Below are 18,413 nucleotides of genomic sequence, written 5' to 3' on the forward strand. Positions count from 1 at the left end.
TTGGCGTGAAAAATTCAGCCTGCTTTTTAAGATCATTCAGCAGCTTTTTCGATCAAAATACCAATTTGTAATGCTTTTGGTTCTAAATAATCAGGAAAAGCTGCTAAATTCATTTAAAAAGCAGGCTTAAGTAGTCCAATTTTTAAAAGTTAATAAAACAAATGTGGTGGAAAAGTAATACATTTTGTTCGGCATAGATCTTCTAATAAGGACATTTCAAAGATTTCAGGCCACATTTGTAAAAAGAGTGGAGAATCCCTTTAATACTTTGATTTATTTCTACTGAACAGTGGTTCAGAAACACCTCCGATGTAACATATTTTATACACACTCATCCTGATGAGTGCGACTTTAAAAAGCCGTCATCTTCATCATGATCAGAGAGGAACTTCTTTAGTTCAGGAGAACGTTTGTGATTTTGAGGGAGTTTCCTGCTCTGACAAATCTATGACCACCCAATGATATTTATTAATGCTATCATTATATTTACTAATGTATTTACAGTTTGTGTATACTTATTTGAAGGAGAAAAAGACAACTGCTGCACATTCTTCAAGTGTAAGCCTCGTATTTTTTACAACGACTTTCCTCAAAGACTCTGACGCACAGGATGATTTCACCGTTGACGGATCGTAAGTCAAAGGGAATCCGTCATAATCCCAGGACGCAACCACTGTCACTTCACACTGTTGAGTGTAACTTTTCCCCAAACTGAGGAATCAAACCCTCCTCTGTGTCCAGAATGGAGTGCACACAGCCTCTGATGTGATCCACGTCACCGTTTGACTGTTCTTTGTTGTTTAAAGGGCATAAAAGTGGTTTCCAAAGTCATCTCTGCATCTCTGTGTGGGATTTTTGCAACGAGTGTAATTCTGAGCAGAAATAGTTGTCAGATTGTGTGTTTAAATTGTTCATAATACTGGATGCATAATGACGCATAATGCGATTGCTGAGGCACTCAGTGTGAGTGGCCATGGGTTGGCTCACAGAACGTGAACGAGAAAACATGGAGGCACACATTTAGAGATGGACAGGATGCAGGGAGCTAAATAGAGCATTTGTCACCCAGTGTTACCATAGAAACCGGAGGAAGTAAGTCTCATACTGTCATTTTAAACACAAATATAACACCACAACTTTTTTAGGCTTTATATGTCAATAAATCAAAGACAATTCCCTGGGAAAAAAACATCATGGAAGCGTCTGACCTGCAGTTCTCCAAAAACCAATGTGAAACGAGTTCATGTGAAGTAAAACTTTTACACGGGGCGCTAAGTGAAAGCACGTCAGACCCTTTTTGTGTGTGCGTTCTGGTTTCAAAGTGTGACAAAAACTAATCAGAGATCACAGTCATCTCACATCCAATATTACGACTGCATCAGTGAGTGTGTGCAGCACGCTCCACAGCCTTCCTGCACACACAGCTGGCTATTAGATGTATGGCAGGCTGATACAAGGCCATTAGGGGTGTGTGTGTGTGTGTGTGTGAGAGAGAGTGTGTGCTGTGGGACAGAGACGCAGGTGCTCCATGGGCTGATATTACCCAGGATGGCCCTAGTGTGGGGCGAGGGGGGTTAGAGGGGACAAGGAGGATCTCAGTGGAGCTCGGAAACACACCTGTGATCCCCTGCAAGCATGCTCACACACTCCATCACACACACACACACGGTGACCCATGAGCTGCAACGTTAATACACACTCTGATAAACAGGCTAATACTCACAGCAGCACTTTACACACCATTGAACACGAAACACAGTCAGTGAAGCAAAATAGAAATGTGGGGCGGGGGCTGTTTGTTTGGCAACGTGGGGTAAAGGACTGTATAAAAAGTTTCATATCATGACAAGCATAACCTCGTGCTTCACTTAATGCCTGGTCCTAAAGAGCTCCTGTCCTGCATGTTTTAGAGCATGGGTGTCAAACTCATTTTAGTTCATTGGCCAAATACGGAGCAGTTTATCTTAAGTGGGATGCAGATTTTAGGCGGGAAAATGAGTAATTTAATCATTTTTGTGCTCCAGTTTGCACTTCCACGTATAAACAAATTATAGAATATGTAAGGCACTGATATCAAAAATTTTGTGGAATGATTAAAGGAAAATTGCAGGATTTTGGAAGAATTTAAATTTATTTTAACAATTTCAGATCAACAATGACTGCCATCATATGATCTAAGGGTGGGGAAAATGTGAGCCCTGCTAATATTGTGGAGTTTCATTGAATTTGTGTGTTATTTTGATGATATCTAGCTGAGATATCTACAACTGAATTAGTTGGTAATTTACACAATGATTCATGGTTTCATGTGGGCCGAAGTGAATGCTCTAAACGGCCGGATTTGGCCCCCGGGCCTTGAGTTTGACACGTCTTAGATAGGCTCCTTTGACTCTGCCACAGCTGATTGTAAAGAGCTTGTTGTTGGGCTTTCTACAGAGAGGCATTAATAAAATAAAATATATCATACTATATATGTAGTATAGAAAATAAAAGATAGGCTAATTTAGTAAAGTAGTCAATTAACTATAGCATAAAACGCCACGTTTTTCATCATTTTTCATGTTTTACTGCATTCCTACCCTTACTTTAATGAGTACATTATATTTCTACTAGTCTTAAGGGTCTTAAGATAGCGTTAACTAAAACAACTTTTTTCATTTTTATGCCGTACTATAGCCTTACCTTTGAATTTTGGCGTTTTTCACATTTTCGTCATTTTTCACGACTTACTGCATTCTCATCTCAGTTTTTTAAGTGTGTGCATTACTCAAAATCATAATAATGAGTGATTATTTCATTGTTTGATACTTTAATGAAGTTACGAAACAGTGCAACACAATTGTCACATACGCTTCAAACAATTCACGACACATAAGTCAGTTGACACCCCTCATGACTGGAAATGTCTTTCTTTTTTTTTAAATTAAATCTTATAATTTTATATTTCTGCCTGTATGTAAAGTTTATATAAATACACATTTTATTTAAAGTACGATGACTACATTTACAATAGCTGGCAATCAAATAAACTGACTGTTTAATGTCATTTTTGGACCAAATATTACTAATTACTGCTAGTTACTGGTATTTATAATACGACAAAGCACAAAAACGTTCATTCATAGCCCTCATGTTTACAGGTAAAACACCCAAACATGAAGCTGCATTATTTCTACACAACATAGGATGTTTATGCAAATGGTCAATATATTCCTGACCTTAGGATAAGGGACAATTCCCTTCATTCAAACATCTGATTAAATCACAGAAAGGCTTGTTGGAATACAAACTAGGGTAACTAGAGTAACATGACACCCCCGCTTACAGGATGTTTTAACAAGCTGTACGTAATGGGCTTCTCCTAATCTGCGCGGAAGTGTTTTGGTCTATTTGTTTTGCTCCATTGTCGTGATGCATGTAATGAAATCGGGGTTTGCTTGTTATTCATAGACCCGTGCGCGTGGCGTCCCTCAGGGGAGGGTCTCAGGCTCCAATCAACAGCATTTGGAAATGATTATGTGGTTTATAACTAGTTTGCAACGCACAACAGAGGTGAACTTAATTCTTATGCTCGTGTGTTTGTGGCTATATACAGTATATATAAAAAAAATGGTGGACTTGAACAATTGTGCATTGACTTTATATTAACGTTGTTTAGTGTTGAAAGCAAATCTCACATTGGGTGCATTCACACTGTTGGATCTCCATGTTTCAGTGACATCTCAATTTACCAAAAAATTCAAATTTTACTCTAATATTTGATATGCCATCCATAATAAATCCAAGCTTTTAATAAAGTACTTTTATTCGTCATAAGAATAGTATGATATCGTCCTTAGAATTAGGATATTTATTTCTATCCTTTGTAGTGAACATAGTTTTTCTTTAACCTCCTTTGAGTTACTTCAATGATTACTGTTTGGCTTTACAGAAAACATCACTTATTGTTTATTATATTTATGTACTTTATCATATTTATATCTATGTGTAATGTTATGCCCTTTTGTCCTTTTTTAATGTTATTTTACATTACATTTTACAGCTAGTTTGTGTATTTTTGTCATTGTTTTGGGTTTTTTGGAGTCATTTTTTATTTATTTTTCTGTCATTGTTCAGTATTTTTGTGAAACGTTTGGTTAATTTTGTGTATTTCTGGTGTTATTTTAAGTACATTTGTTGTTTGTCATTTTGAATGTTTTTTTGAGTCATTTTGTTATTTTTTCAGTATTTTTTTGTCATCTTGTGCTACCTTTTTTTTTTGCGTATTTTGTGTATTCATGATGTTATTTCACGTATTTTTGTTCTTCTTTTGTGTATTTTTTTTCATTAGGAATTTTTTTTTTTTTTTTTCTTTTTAAATTATTTTGTGTATTTGTGTCGTGGTTTTATTTACTTGTGCAAAAATGTTATTTTGTTATTTTTCTGTTTTTTTTTTTGAGTTTCTTTGTGTATTTTTGTTGCTGTTGTTTCATATGTTGCTGTTATTTTAGTTATCCTTTTATTATATTTCTGTAATTTTAGGTGTTTTTTGTCATTTTGGGGGCGGCACAAAATTGGCCCCCGGGCCTCCAGTTGCTTATGTCTAATCTTCTTGTTTTTTTTTTTAATACAAATGCTGGAGACAATAGTCAAACTCAGATGTAGAAGCTAAGAACAGACACAATGGTGTGTGTGTGAGTGTGAAAGCACAGCTGGCCCAGTAACTATGGTCTGACACCAGCTGCAGAAAGATCCACCAGGTGTCTGTGATTTCACGCTCCTTCCTCCTTCACTGGTTCCTACTGCAGCCTGTTCAACCATCACTGGAGCCTGGATTAGCACCGGCTGTTCCTCCACAGCCTTCATCTCTCACGTAAGGTTGTGTAAAGTGTCGGAGCGTCCTCCTACATACAGATTAATACAAAGATGTCCATATGTATATAATAATGAATTGTTTAAAAATAAGAACACATTTAGATGAATAAACATTTGGTCGAACAATAGTCAAACACCCACAATAGGTATTTTTGTGTATTTATTTGGTTTAAAGGGTACGCGGAAAATTCCGTTCGGTATGTTTTCAGTACAGTCAAGGGAAAAAAAATGAAAATATGACATTTTAAATGAAACCAAATATGTAAATAAATAAAATAAATGTGTGTGAACTACCACCACCAAGTTAAAAAAAAAAAGTATATAACTAATATTATTCTTCTATTATTATTCTTTTTTCTTTTTTTTTTAAGCATAAACCTGTTGTAAAATGATGTGTAAATGTCCTTCCCAATTTTCTTTTACATTTTCTGTCTTTTCTGATATTTTTATAGTTTTTTTGGGCCAAATTTTCCCATTTCCGTACCCTTTATATAATATTGCATCTTCCTGTTTCCATATATGATAACATACTTAGTTAATCCCTCTTTTTCTCTCCAGTTTGAATCTTCTGTATAATAATATTTGTTTAATTTTTAGCTTGTTCTTCAATCTTTACAATCTTTGCTAGCCAAGTGACCCAGTTTAGCATTAGCATTAGCATTAGCATACAAAACACACAGCTGCCAATCATTTTCTATTTCACCCAACTCAGTAATGATGTAGTCAATCGCTAAGTGACAGAAACTACACAATAAAGTTAAGTTTTAAATCTACAAGCATGAGTTAGAACTAGTTATTTATTGTGGTTGCTCAATATCGCGCTTGGTTTAGTTTAGCTTAGTTAGCTAAAGTTGCGACTAAACATAAAAAAAAAACTGTTTTGGCAGAAACAGCAGTTAATTTTCCAAACAATAAAATAACATTCATCAAATGCAGAAAAATGAGCCAAAAATGTCCTGTTTATGGCTTTTTATGTTTTAAATAAAACATTTGAGTTAAGATAAAGTTCAAAACTATGCAAAAGGCAGAAAACTGCCCAACCTGGCAACCAAAAGCAACATTGGGTAATGTGAAACCCAAATTTCTACATATTGTTATTATTTAGTTATTCTTCAATAAGCTTTCAACTATTCAAGAACAATTTTCTGTATTTTTCAAAGTGTTTAGTCACAGTTTTGCCTTTTTAAAAAAAAAAATGTACTCTTCTTTATTTTCATTGTCCCGTTGTCTGCTTAACTGTTTCCATGTTTCCCTTCGTCTCCTCTGTTTCCTTTCAATCTTTAATCACCGATGTTTGAAACTTTACTGTAATTTAAACAGACGCGGGAAGTCTATGTTACAATCACACAAACACGCAAAAAAACTGCACAGATATGTACAAACATAGAGAACGTATACTATTTAAGTACGCGCGCGCACACACAGTCATCAAACCAGGCCTCGCTCAAACAACTGCTAACAATTACAACAATTAGTGGTTGGGCATTGCATGCCCACCGCGTTGCCTGTTTATAATGTGACGGAGCACAAATGTCATAACAGTGAGGTTTTGAGGCAAACAAGATGCGTTATCAACATGATGGCGGTGGAGTTTTTTCAAGCAGATATGTAATCAAGACGAGGAACCAGGAAAGTCTTTAGCGTTTCTCATTGTTTCTGTCCTGAATTGATAAAGAAACACATTTACATCCACTTTGAATGAACTCAAGGCCAGAAACGTCCACTTCTGGAAGAAAAAACTCCATCAATGTGTGAAAATAAAACGAAATGGTGTTGCTTTAAGAGCAGCTTTGACTTTGTTTTGCTCTCCACGAGGTGATGGGCGTCTCATGGTGCATCAGGACGCAGCAGGAAAGCGTTTCTGGCTGAGTTAATGGAGGAGCGACTAAAACAAGGTTAGTGGGCTTTTGATGGGAGTGGGAGTCGTCCTGTCATAGGAACAGGTGCTCGGGTCCAAACGCAGTGACCTTTCAGTAGAAGTACTGTTACTTGATTGAAATGGTACTCAAGTACAATAAGAAGTACTGGTAAGTCATACATGGAATAAAATAATAAAAACAATAACAGTAAGTACAAGTAAAATGACTGATATAGAAATATAGTAATAGTATAGTAATGCTAGTACTTCCGTTACTTTCACCTCTGGTAAAGACTTATTTGAAATCTAATTGAAACTACCATAATTTCCACATTATCTGAAGCATTAGTCAGTTTCTTGGTTAATTCACTCCATCAGGTATCAATATTGAGAATAATGATCAATCTGAACGTATATATATATATATTTATACAGTATATTGGTTTGTGTGGTTTTTTGTTGTTTTTTTGTGGTGAGGGGTTGTCTATGTTTATTTTTGGTGTGTTTTGTCTGTTTCCTTGTGTTTTTAGAGTCATTTTTGTTGTGGTTTTGTATGTTTTTGTTATCTTGATGTGAATTGGGAGTCGTTTTTGTTGCCATTTATCTATTTTTCATTTTGTCTATATTTTTCTTTTGCTTTTTTGTGTATTTTTTTGTTGTTTTGAGGGGGTTAAGGGGTTTTTTTTTTTGCAAGTTTTTGTAGTGTCTTTTGTTTATTTTTCTGTATCATTGTTGTCATCTTGTGGACTTTGGTTAATTTGTGGTTTTAGTTTTTGGGTGTTTTTTCGTTATTTGTGTGTTTTTGTGTTTTTTTTTTTTGTTGTGTTTTTTATATTGTTTGAGTTTTTTGCGTATTCTTCTGTTATTTTGTGTTTTTTGAGTGTTTTTGTGCTGGGGGTTTTTTTGGGGCGTATATTTTTGTAATTATTTTGTGCAGTTTTGTTGGTTTAAGACTTTTTTTTGTTGCAGCCTTTTTCAGTATTTTCCTGTTGTTTTGTGGGTTTCTGAGGCGTTTTTGTGCATTTACTTTGGAGGACGCAGAAAAATAGATCGAGAGCCACTTGGCACTAAATTTAGACACGTAAGTTCCAAAATTTTGAATGTAAATTAAAAAAAAAAGTCACGACTTATACTCCAGAATCTGTTACTTCTTGAGACCTGATGCAAACATTCGTGTCCATGTGCAACATCCTCTTATTTCGCAGTAAATCAACTTCAGGTGTGTAAAATAAATAACTCAGCTTTAATGTTGGCTCTGCACCAAATCTCTGCTAAACTATGACAGTAATAAATCTTTCTTTATTTTACCTCTGAGCTCAGTTTGTTGACTGAAGTCATTATTCTTTCAGTCAAGGCCTGCTCTAATAAATGTCATTTAATTTGCTGCAAAACAACGTTTAATATTTAATTCCAAATGTACCAAATTATTGATTCAAGCATCAATATTTGATAAGCATCTTTATTTGTATAGCATGATAGTTTAATTTGATTTAGCGGTTCATTAGGCATTCTTACATAACCAGCATTACCTATGAAACTAATTTGCTGCTTTTTTTAATAAAAAAAAAACAAATACAATACTCCAGGGATGCTCCAATCAACATGTATCTTTTTTTTTTTTTTTTTTTTGCTTCACAACTGGAGTTTTTGTCTTCCTTATTTACATTTTCATTAACATTTAGCAACAAACCACTTTTAGAAAACGTATGAATTATTTTATGTTACTTTTGACCTGATGTACAGCAACATTTGGGAAATTTGTGATATTTACCTTTCTCGTAGAAATATATCAATGTTAAATCTAAATGTTAAATAATAAATCTAAATGTTAAATAATAAATCTAAATGTTAAATAATAAATCTAAATGCTAAATGTAAATGAGAAATGTTAAATCTAAACTTAAATCTAAACTTAAATCTAAATGTTAAATGTAAATGAGAAATGTTAAATGTAAATGAGAAATATTGAATGTAAATGAGAAATATTAAATGTTAATCTAAATGCTAAATCTAAATGTTAAATATGAAATATAAATGTTAAATGTTAAATCAAAATGAAAAATTTAAATCTAAATGCTAAATCTAAATGTTAAATGTTAATGTCATGGGTGAAACTAAATATTTAGCTAATATGTAAATTAACTGGGAGTACCAAAATAAAAGCTCACCCTTGACATTTTTATTTAACATTTAGATTGAGATCTAACATTTAGATTTATATGTAGCATTTAAGATTGAAATTTAACATGCAGATTTAGATGTAATAGTTAGATTGAAAATTAACATTATATTTTTAGGAGAAAATTAAATATCACAAATTTAAAAAATACAGTATTTCTGTAAAAGTGGTTATTAAAAAATTCACATGCGTGGTTTGTTCCAAAAAGTTGCTGTTTATTTTAGCATGTGCAACTTTACAATCGGCGCCCCATATACCTGTACAAATTTCCTAACATCACGATTTATGTTGGAATCTAGTTCGTCTTTTTGTCGACTGACAAAAAATCTCTCACGTTCTGCCCTCTCGCATCCCTGCGTTGGTCTGTCTTCCTGGCAGGGACCGAAGCCTCCTCGGCAGACAGCAGCCCTAATTTCATTAATTATAAACCAATATGCTGCTGGCAGTCCCTCTGGAGAGGTCTTTACCCAGCACTGGCATCTGTTCAGCACAAACACAGTAAGGGTTGAAGGGAGGAGAAAACAAGGACGATGGTGGAGGTTTCAGCGTACCAATATGGACGCCAACCAAGAGGCAATTCAATGACCAAGATTGAGAGATTATATGTTGAAGGTTTTTTTTATTTGTTGCGAGAAGACAAATGTTTAACGATGAAGTAATCCTCTCATGAAAGAGGATAATTAGACATTGAAAATATCTACCGTGAGAATATCCACCATGCGTGGCTCAGGATTTGGCTTCAAAGTGTTGTTTTTTTTCCTTCAAAATAAGGGTTCCCAGGCCTCAAACCAGGACGTCCTGAATGCTAAACCCTGGTTCAGTCCTTTGTGTTGTGTTTCTCTTTCTTACATTACAGTATTAACCATAATTAAACGTGAATACAGTGAACCTCCATTTATTTTAACACATGGGGCGCCATTTGTAAAGTTGTGCATGCTGAAATGAAGAGCAAGTTTTTTGCAATGTTTTGCCACAAACCACGTTTAAAAAATACAGCTGTGAATTTTTTCTATGTTACTTATGACCAGATTTACGGCAATATTTGAGAAATTTGGGATATTTTTTTCTCGTAAAAATATGATGTCAATGTTAAATCTAAATGCTAAATCTTAAATCTAAATCTAAATATTAAATATACATTTTAGATATTAAATTTAAATGCTAAACATTATATCTAAATGTTAAATCTAAATGCTAAACATTAGATGTAAATCGAAATGTTAAATCGAAATGCTAAACATTAGATCTAAATCTAAATGTTAAATCTAAATGATAAACGTTAGATCTAAATCTAAATGTTAAACCTAAATCTAAATGCTAAATGTTAGTTCTAAATGTTAACTCGAAATGTATAATGTGGGCTGGGCATACTGATCTAATGCACATTGAAAACTAAAAAGTTTACACAGTTCACAGTTTAATCATCTCAAACCACTTTTGACATCAAATTCTCGTGCATGTGTGTAGTTGAAATGTCCATTCGGTTTGGCTTCACTTATAAGTTTTGAGTAATTATTTTTTTGTTTACCTACAGACCATAGTCGTCCAAAACGTTCTTATTCTAGCTTAGCTTTTAGCAAGCAACTAGTTAGCTTTAATTGCTTAGCTGTTAGCAAGTGACATGTTTTTTTTCCTTTACTTGCAATTCAGTCAATTTGATGTAGAAAATGTCATTTAGTTTTTCATGCAGAAATGAAAATTGTGCACTGAAAAATCAAGTTCAACGTTGTTGTAATAATTCATCGGATTAAGAAAGCGAGTGTCTTTTGGGTGAATAATAACAGGCATATTAGATTTCTTTAATTATTGAAATCCTGCACAAACCTTCCGACACTGGGTTTTAGTTTGAAATCACATTTAGTTGGTGTATAAATAGTAATTCTCTGTAATTGGGTCCTGTAGGCTGTAAGTGATGGGAAAAAGGTGAGCTTCCTTCTGTATCACGGCGCAGCTTTAACGTGATTTTCAGCTCTAATTAGAGTTAAGTCACTTAGTGTGTTGTAATGATGTTTGGCTCACAGAGCAGCAGACGCCGTCCGTCCACCAAATGAAATATTAAACTGACCTACGGCTGGATGCTGTGCGTGCACGTGGATTTATATTTGGACTTATGTCAGGAGACCTCCATGCGTGGCACGTCCACATTACAGTAGACGCACACACATCACACAAAAGCATCATGGGGGACACAATATTCTGACCTACATTCACTATACACACAAACAACAGGGTGTCAGGAGGGCCAGGAGAGTGTGTGTGTGTGTGTGTGTGTGTGTTGGGGTGTAAATCTGCAGGTGCACTGGGCCGTGAATCTAATGTAAAATTAGTGTTGTCTACCTGCCAAATAATTCATGATGCCGCATCGGAAATGATTGCAGAATGACTCGACTTGTCATCCCCTCTGTCTCTGTCACTGTCCCCCATGAAGGATGTTTTATTCAAAATATCACGTGGAGCAGAAAAGAAAACCAGTAAATAAGAATAAGTGCCACGACGCCAACAGTTCTTTGGTTTTTGTTTCTCAAATGACTTTAAATGACTTTAAATGACTGCTGCTGGATTAGAATGGACAGTTGTTTTGCTGTACTGTTGAAAATATTTCAACTTTCATGAATATTTTTGAGATTATTGACAAATATTGGGTTTATTTGTGTTAAATGCCACCTTAAAGCAGCCGTTCTCAACGTTTGGGGACCTAGAAAACTAGCCGTGACCCAAAGCGACAAAAAATAAATCACGTTGAACATGTGAAGATCCAAACTTTAGCAGTTTGAACCATGTGTCACTGTGGCAAACATTTAAACAACAAGTTTATAACTAAAAAATACAAAATATCTTGCTGATAATAATATTAGAATGAGAAATATTCACTTTTGTATGACAGTGAAGTCAAAGTTGTAATATTTTGAGAATAAAGTGAATTAAATCTACTTTAATCTTGCAATATTATGACTTTAATCTCGTAAAATTTCAATTTTACAACTTTCATAAATTTACAACTTTGTTCTCGAAATATTACGACTTTAATCTCGTAGTGCCCATATTTTTTATTTTATTTTATTTTAATGTGGCCTTAATATGCCGTCATACTTTTACTTTTAATAGAAATCAATCAAATAAATATACGACAACAAACATACCAATCAATACCTGAAAACTGCACCTTTTGAAAGTACAGTTTTCATACACAAAATAAAAATGATATCATTAGGCATCAAAAATAACCACATGTCCTTTGTCTGCTGGGATAGACAAGATGAGATCATAAATTGTTCAATAGTAAAATATTGTGCTTCGGATATTTCAAGCATCTATTTTTCATTGTGTGCTGACGTCACTGTTTTTCAAAATAAAAGCACAAAAGGATTCTACCCACTGAAAATTGTTATTGGGACCCGACCTAAAGTTCAGGACCTTTGATTTAAAGTGAGATTGGGAAAAAAATCAAAAATACATTAATACATACAATAATACTATTTAAAAGCTGCAGATGCAATAAAAAGCACTTTAAACACATGCTTGTAATAATACATTTTTGACAAACTATGACATGTGCTGTGTTTGAAATCACGTACTAAAATACTACTCATACTAAGTTGGACATCTAAACTAGTACAGTGCGTTCACATTAAAGAGTATGGAAAGATTGAGTACGCGAGAAATACCCCAATGTATACTATATTTTTTAAGTATGCACAGTGGAACACTAGTCATACACAACCGTCCCATGATGCATTGCGAGCAGAATGTAAAGTCATCTTGGGACTGGCTTCGAGATAAAAGTGAAACACCCTCTTTTCAAAACAAAAGCATCTTTCCTTGACTTCCATTAGTTTTCTGACGCTTTTGTAAACAGGGCTCTTGTTTTGAAGTTAAGTTTAGTCAGTAGCACAACGGCGGATCTCTGAAAATCGAAGAAATATCGGAATGAAATGTGTTTCCGCGGGTTTTGCGCATCAAATGAGCACGTGTGGACATTTTACTTGGTGACTTTCTCACTTTAGATGTTTTCAGAACTTACAAACGTGGAGAATTAAGGGCGATATTTAACCTCAGTGTACTGAAGTAAACTTCAGTGGGAATGCTCAGCTTCCTAATCATACTTTTAGTATATCGTAGACAGTATATACAGTACTCATTGAGTTTGTGGCGTATAGTTGAAGTTAACAGATGTCGTGTTACCTGTTCCTGTTGGAATGAAGGACTTCACAGAGTTCCAAGGAGAATGGGAGACTTGGCACCACTTCTGGTTTACTGGTCAGAGCCCAGTCAACTGTGTGCACTTTATTATAGGTCACTATGTGCTCCTCCGCTAACTATAGCCAAGGTCCCTGCGTATAAAACCCTAAATAATATGTCTACATTTAGGGAAATCATCGGGTGTCGCTCTGGTATGCGACACAGCATTGTGGTGAGGCATTTTCACAAAGAAGGAAAATAACCGCTGGGAAAAACACACCAGGGACGCTGTTTGTGTTGATGTAGCAAATATTCCTCCCACAGGGCCGTCTACGGTTCGAATCACCATTAGTTGCAAATAAATCACAGAAAATCTTCTTTTACACCAGGAAAAAAAAATGATTTATTCCAAATACCTATTATTTTAAACTTATAATGTAGGCCTGCAACTTAACAACATAAACACATAATGACTCTAGAAACATACAAATGACAGGAAATTACACAAATGACTCCAAAAACACTTTAAGGACCACAAAAATAGACGACGTACGGTGTTATTTCCTGTGTTAATGCTCAGATCAAACAAGATATGGAACATTTAAATAAAGTAAAATAAATAAGCGTAGTATTTATGTGTTACAGTCGCAGTAAAGCTTACTAAAACACGCGATTGCATTCATTGAGAGTCAAAGGCCTGGAAATCTTAAGGCGTGTGTGTCAAACTCAAGGCCCGGGGGCCAAATCCGGCCTTTTAGAGCATCTGATTCGGCCCGTAGGAGACAGTAAAAATGACAGAAAAAACATGTATCATTGTGTAAATTACAGAATAATTCAATTGTAGATATCTCAGCCCCTCCAAATTTCCCATGATTATATCACATGACGGCAGTCATTTATTTAATCTTAAATTGATGGGGGAAAAAACTGAATTTTTTCCAAATCCTGCAAATTTCTTCAAATTATTCTACTAAATTAATTAGCAATTGTTCATAATAAAAATGTTGTACTCTTATATATAAATATATATGTTCTTTTGTGGCCCACTTGTGATCAAACTGGTCTGAATTTGGCCCCTGAACTAAAATGAGTTTGACACCCCTGCCTTAAGTTAAAGGTAAACAAAGATGGAGGCCCTGAGTGTGTTCACAGACATGAAGGTGTGTGTTTACGCCGTTTCCTTCCACAATTATGGCAGCAGTGATTGTGTGAAGCTACATCATGTCACGATCACAGCAGCACGGAGACGAACAGATGATGAATAAAGGGACGAGGGGGGAAAAACCAGTCAACTCAAACCACAGTGGAACTCAGCACTGGTCAGCCAGGCCCACCACGCCTCAGCAAATGTTTGTCCAAACCTGTTATTTCTGGCATTGTACTGTCTCAAAGAGATCATTTTATTCCCCCTGAGGAATGCTATGTGTCTATAAATAGTGTGCAGATGAAGGAGGGGAAATCAGAGATTTGTTGAGTAATTACAGAGCTGAACTCCAACCCTTCTGTTATGGCTACTTTTTCTATCAACCTCTGTCTCCACGACTGTCTGACTGAAGGGAAATGTCTGTTTTATTCATGGGACCTGCACGACCGACCTGACGCTTGACCTTCAGTCCTCCTGTGGTTGTTGGTTCTCACTCCAGCGGACTAAAGGAATGATGGTCAGAGAAACCAAGAAGGCAACCTGACAATTATGAACTACATTCTCTGGGTTGTGGAGCATGAAGCTATTTCATCTTTTGATGATTTGGAAAACAACGATGCTTTAGGATGATTATTTCTTTACTGTTAGAAATAACCCTTTTTCTCTCTCCTCCAGGCAAATTAGAAATATAATTGTATGTAATTGAACCCAAATAAGTGCATTTTATCCTCAGGCACCGTTTTCTCCCCAAAAAATAGTTAATGATACCTTATACAGCTCTAAATTGTTCAACTATCCCAAAGTAAATTAACAAAACGACATCACAAATAACAAAAAGGTGTATAAAACGGCAACAAAAATACACAAATAATCACACAAAATAAAAACACGACAATGGAAATGCATGGAATGAACCCCAAAAAACCAAACTAAATACTAATAAAATAACAAAAACACACAGAATGACTAAAAAAAAGATACAAAAGTACAGACAAATGTAAAAAAAAAGACAACAGAAATACTCAAAATAAAACAAAATGCATCAAATGACAACAGAAAATTACTTCAAAAACACACAGGATGACTACAGAAAAAAACAGAAAAGTGTTTAAAAACGCCACAAAAAATACAGAAATTCTTAATTTATGCTCATATTGGTCATAACAGTTACCTACATCATAAAATGTTACTCCAACCTGCAAAGACTTAGTTCTAAAGAAGAGTTTGGGGAACTTTAATATAACCTGATATATGAGAAACTGCGCTATCTTGTGGACAAAGTATGACAAAGTATAATAATTCATCATCTTTCTAAATAAATCCTTTTTTTCTGCTTTTTTATTTCTAAAACTCCCTAATTTTTGTATAAGCTTAATTCTAATTTATGTAGCTACCATTTGTTTTTGTTTTTTTTTTAAAAAAAGTGAAGATATTTTAAACACAGGATAGTGATTATTCTTATTCTTAGTATTTATTATAGTAGTTGTTTTTTCAGCCAATATGTTTCCTTTTATTTTTTATATATATATATATACACACACCTATAAAAAAAAAAAGCAAAATTAATCCGACGAGATAAATACTGATGTGCAAAACAACAAAAAGACACAAAATGAGTCCAAAAACAAAAAACAAGCACACAAAATGAGAGAAAAATACAACACACAAAATGACAATTCAAGTAAGTTAAATGACTCCAACATTTAGAACACAACAAACAAAATATACAACAAAAATACACAAAATGACAGAAAAATAAACAAAAAAAATCCAAAAACATAAAACAACACAAACCCACACAAATTGAGAGAAATATATACCAAATGACAACTGAGATGAACTAAAACATAAGAAAATAAAAATAAAAATAAAAATACATAAATAAAAATACGACAAAAAAACACACAAAATGAGAGAAAAATACAAAAATCTATCTAGCGCTAATGGACATTACAATGACTCAGAAAATACACAAAACGACAATTGGTCATTATTCTAAATATTGATTAATGTTGATAATGTGGACCTTGGCTTTGTGGCCCCCTGCTATGATAATGTGCAGTACATTTCACTGCTGTCCTCTGGTGGAGAGACATGAGTAAAACTATTTCACTTTCCACAATTATTATTTTTTGCTTGTTTCTTGTTTTTCTTACGGATGTGGCTTTATCACATTCAAACATCAAGAAGAAGCAACATATGTTTCAATTTCAACAATGTTATGGTTTGTGTTCTCATTTCTGTAGGCCCCACAAGTTATTTTACATTACTGTATATTTATATATATATAAGTTAATGAAAAACCCTCAATGACAATTACTTAGTACAACATTTGAATGTACAGTTACCGCAGTGTTGATACTTTTGCAAATTCATGTCATAGTGCAGGGGCGTCAAACTCATTTACGTTCAGGGGCCAAATACGGAGCAGATACAATAATTTTCACAAAAGTAAAGTAGGAAAAGTTGACTTCACGTTCATGGACCCAGGTATAGATCTGGAGCTATAAACCACACAAGCATAATCAATACAATAAAATATGTACAGTAATTAATGATGAATTCATCTGTTGTATTTTGGATTGAACTTGATGTGGAGTCCAGCCTGATGTGGGCTGTCACATCTGTTTGTTATCATTCCAGTGCTTGTTACAGTGTCGTTCACCCCTTTGTTGCCCTTGGATCCATCGCGACGTGTTTCAGGAAGCTCTTTGAATGGCGGGCACACAAACGTTGTTTTGCTGATGCAGTGCCGCGGTGGGAAAACTGCACAACAGTCACTCGTCGGTGTGGTGCGTCACCATACGTAAACAGATTTGTGTTATAAAACTGATTTGGGTGACAATACATTATGCTGTGCCATCACACGGCTACTTAATATAAAAGGAGCGCAGGGCAGCGAGGGTCTATGGAGCTTCAGTGTGCCCCCCGCTGACAGAACAATGGGAAAGGTGAGCTGAGAATGAGACATGGGCTGAATGTTTTTTTTGAAAACGTCTTTACAATTGGATGAATGTTTGAATCGATGTTTGCAGATCATATTCTACGAGGACAGAAACTTCCAGGGTCGGCACCACGAGTGCATGAGCGACTGTGCCGACCTGCACCCCTACTTCAACCGCTGCAACTCCATTCGCGTGGAGAGCGGCTGTTTCGTGGTGTACGAGAGACCGCACTACCTGGGCCACCAGTACTTCCTGCGTCGGGGAGAGTACTCTGACAACCAGCGCATGATCGGCATCAACGACTGCATCCGATCCTGCCGCATGATCCCCTTGGTGAGCTAGCTAGCGTTCCTTCCCATTGAGATATTAGAGAAAGAAATCATTGCTACCATAGATGGAGTTTGAGATTCTTGCCATGGGGGGGCAAAAGAAAAAATAGAAATCTTGAGATTTGCACCAACTACAATTGATAATGTTGACTAAATAATTTTGCCTTGAGGTGTTGTTTAATGTTGTAAATTCATGATAAAAATCACTGCTGGGTACAGTTTTGCTTCACTATTCACATTGCGAAGAAGAATTGAGCAGCAGAAGAAGAACCAACCTAAAGTCTCCCCAAAGTTTTTAAAAGAACAACAAATGTTTAATGAATTTTGACCACTTGGGGGGGTATGATTGGTACACATGGGTGCAGATAAAACTTGACACTTTTATTAAAATATTATTGAAAATTTATGAACAACTGAACATTTTTGAAGTTCAGCTCTTGAGGACCAAAAGTAGAACACTAACGCGACCTGTTTCCATTCTTTTTGCAGCACCGTGGCTCCTTCAAAATCAAACTGTACGAGCGTCCCGACATGGGCGGCCAAATGCAGGAGGTGAGCGACGACTGCCCCAACGTCCAGGACCGCCTCCGTATGTCCGACATCAACTCGTGCAACGTGGTGGACGGCCACTGGCTGCTGTACGACCAGCCCAACTACAGGGGGCGGACCTACTACCTGAGGCCTGGTGAATACCGTCGCTACAACGACTGGGGCGGGGCCAGTCCGAGGATCGGCTCTCTTAGACGAATCACCGACTTCAACTGAAGGCGCCTCTTGAAGCTTGTTCCTTTTGTCTGTTCTCAATAAACGTGCTGGGCTTGAACTGTGTGTGTGGTTTTGCTCTGTAGTCTGAACCTTTTGTCTCAAATCCATTTACCTCAGTTAACACACAGGAATACATTAAAATAAAGCAGTACACAACTAT

General features: G+C 35.5%; 1 protein-coding gene across 1 annotated transcript; it reads left to right on the top strand.

Annotated features, from left to right (window-relative positions):
- The first annotated feature begins 17,051 nt into the window (after nucleotides 1-17,051).
- On the top strand, nucleotides 17,052-18,296 carry LOC114478048 (gamma-crystallin M2-like). The gene is made up of 3 exons (XM_028470844.1): nucleotides 17,052-17,165; nucleotides 17,250-17,492; nucleotides 17,978-18,296. The coding sequence occupies exons 1-3, from the start codon at nucleotides 17,157-17,159 to the stop codon at nucleotides 18,251-18,253; spliced, it is 528 nt and encodes a 175-aa protein (XP_028326645.1). The 5' UTR covers nucleotides 17,052-17,156; the 3' UTR covers nucleotides 18,254-18,296.
- Nucleotides 18,297-18,413: the final 117 nt, after the last annotated feature.

The sequence above is a fragment of the Gouania willdenowi genome, chromosome 2 (genome assembly GCF_900634775.1).
Source record: "Gouania willdenowi chromosome 2, fGouWil2.1, whole genome shotgun sequence".
Taxonomy (NCBI): domain Eukaryota; kingdom Metazoa; phylum Chordata; class Actinopteri; order Blenniiformes; family Gobiesocidae; genus Gouania; species Gouania willdenowi.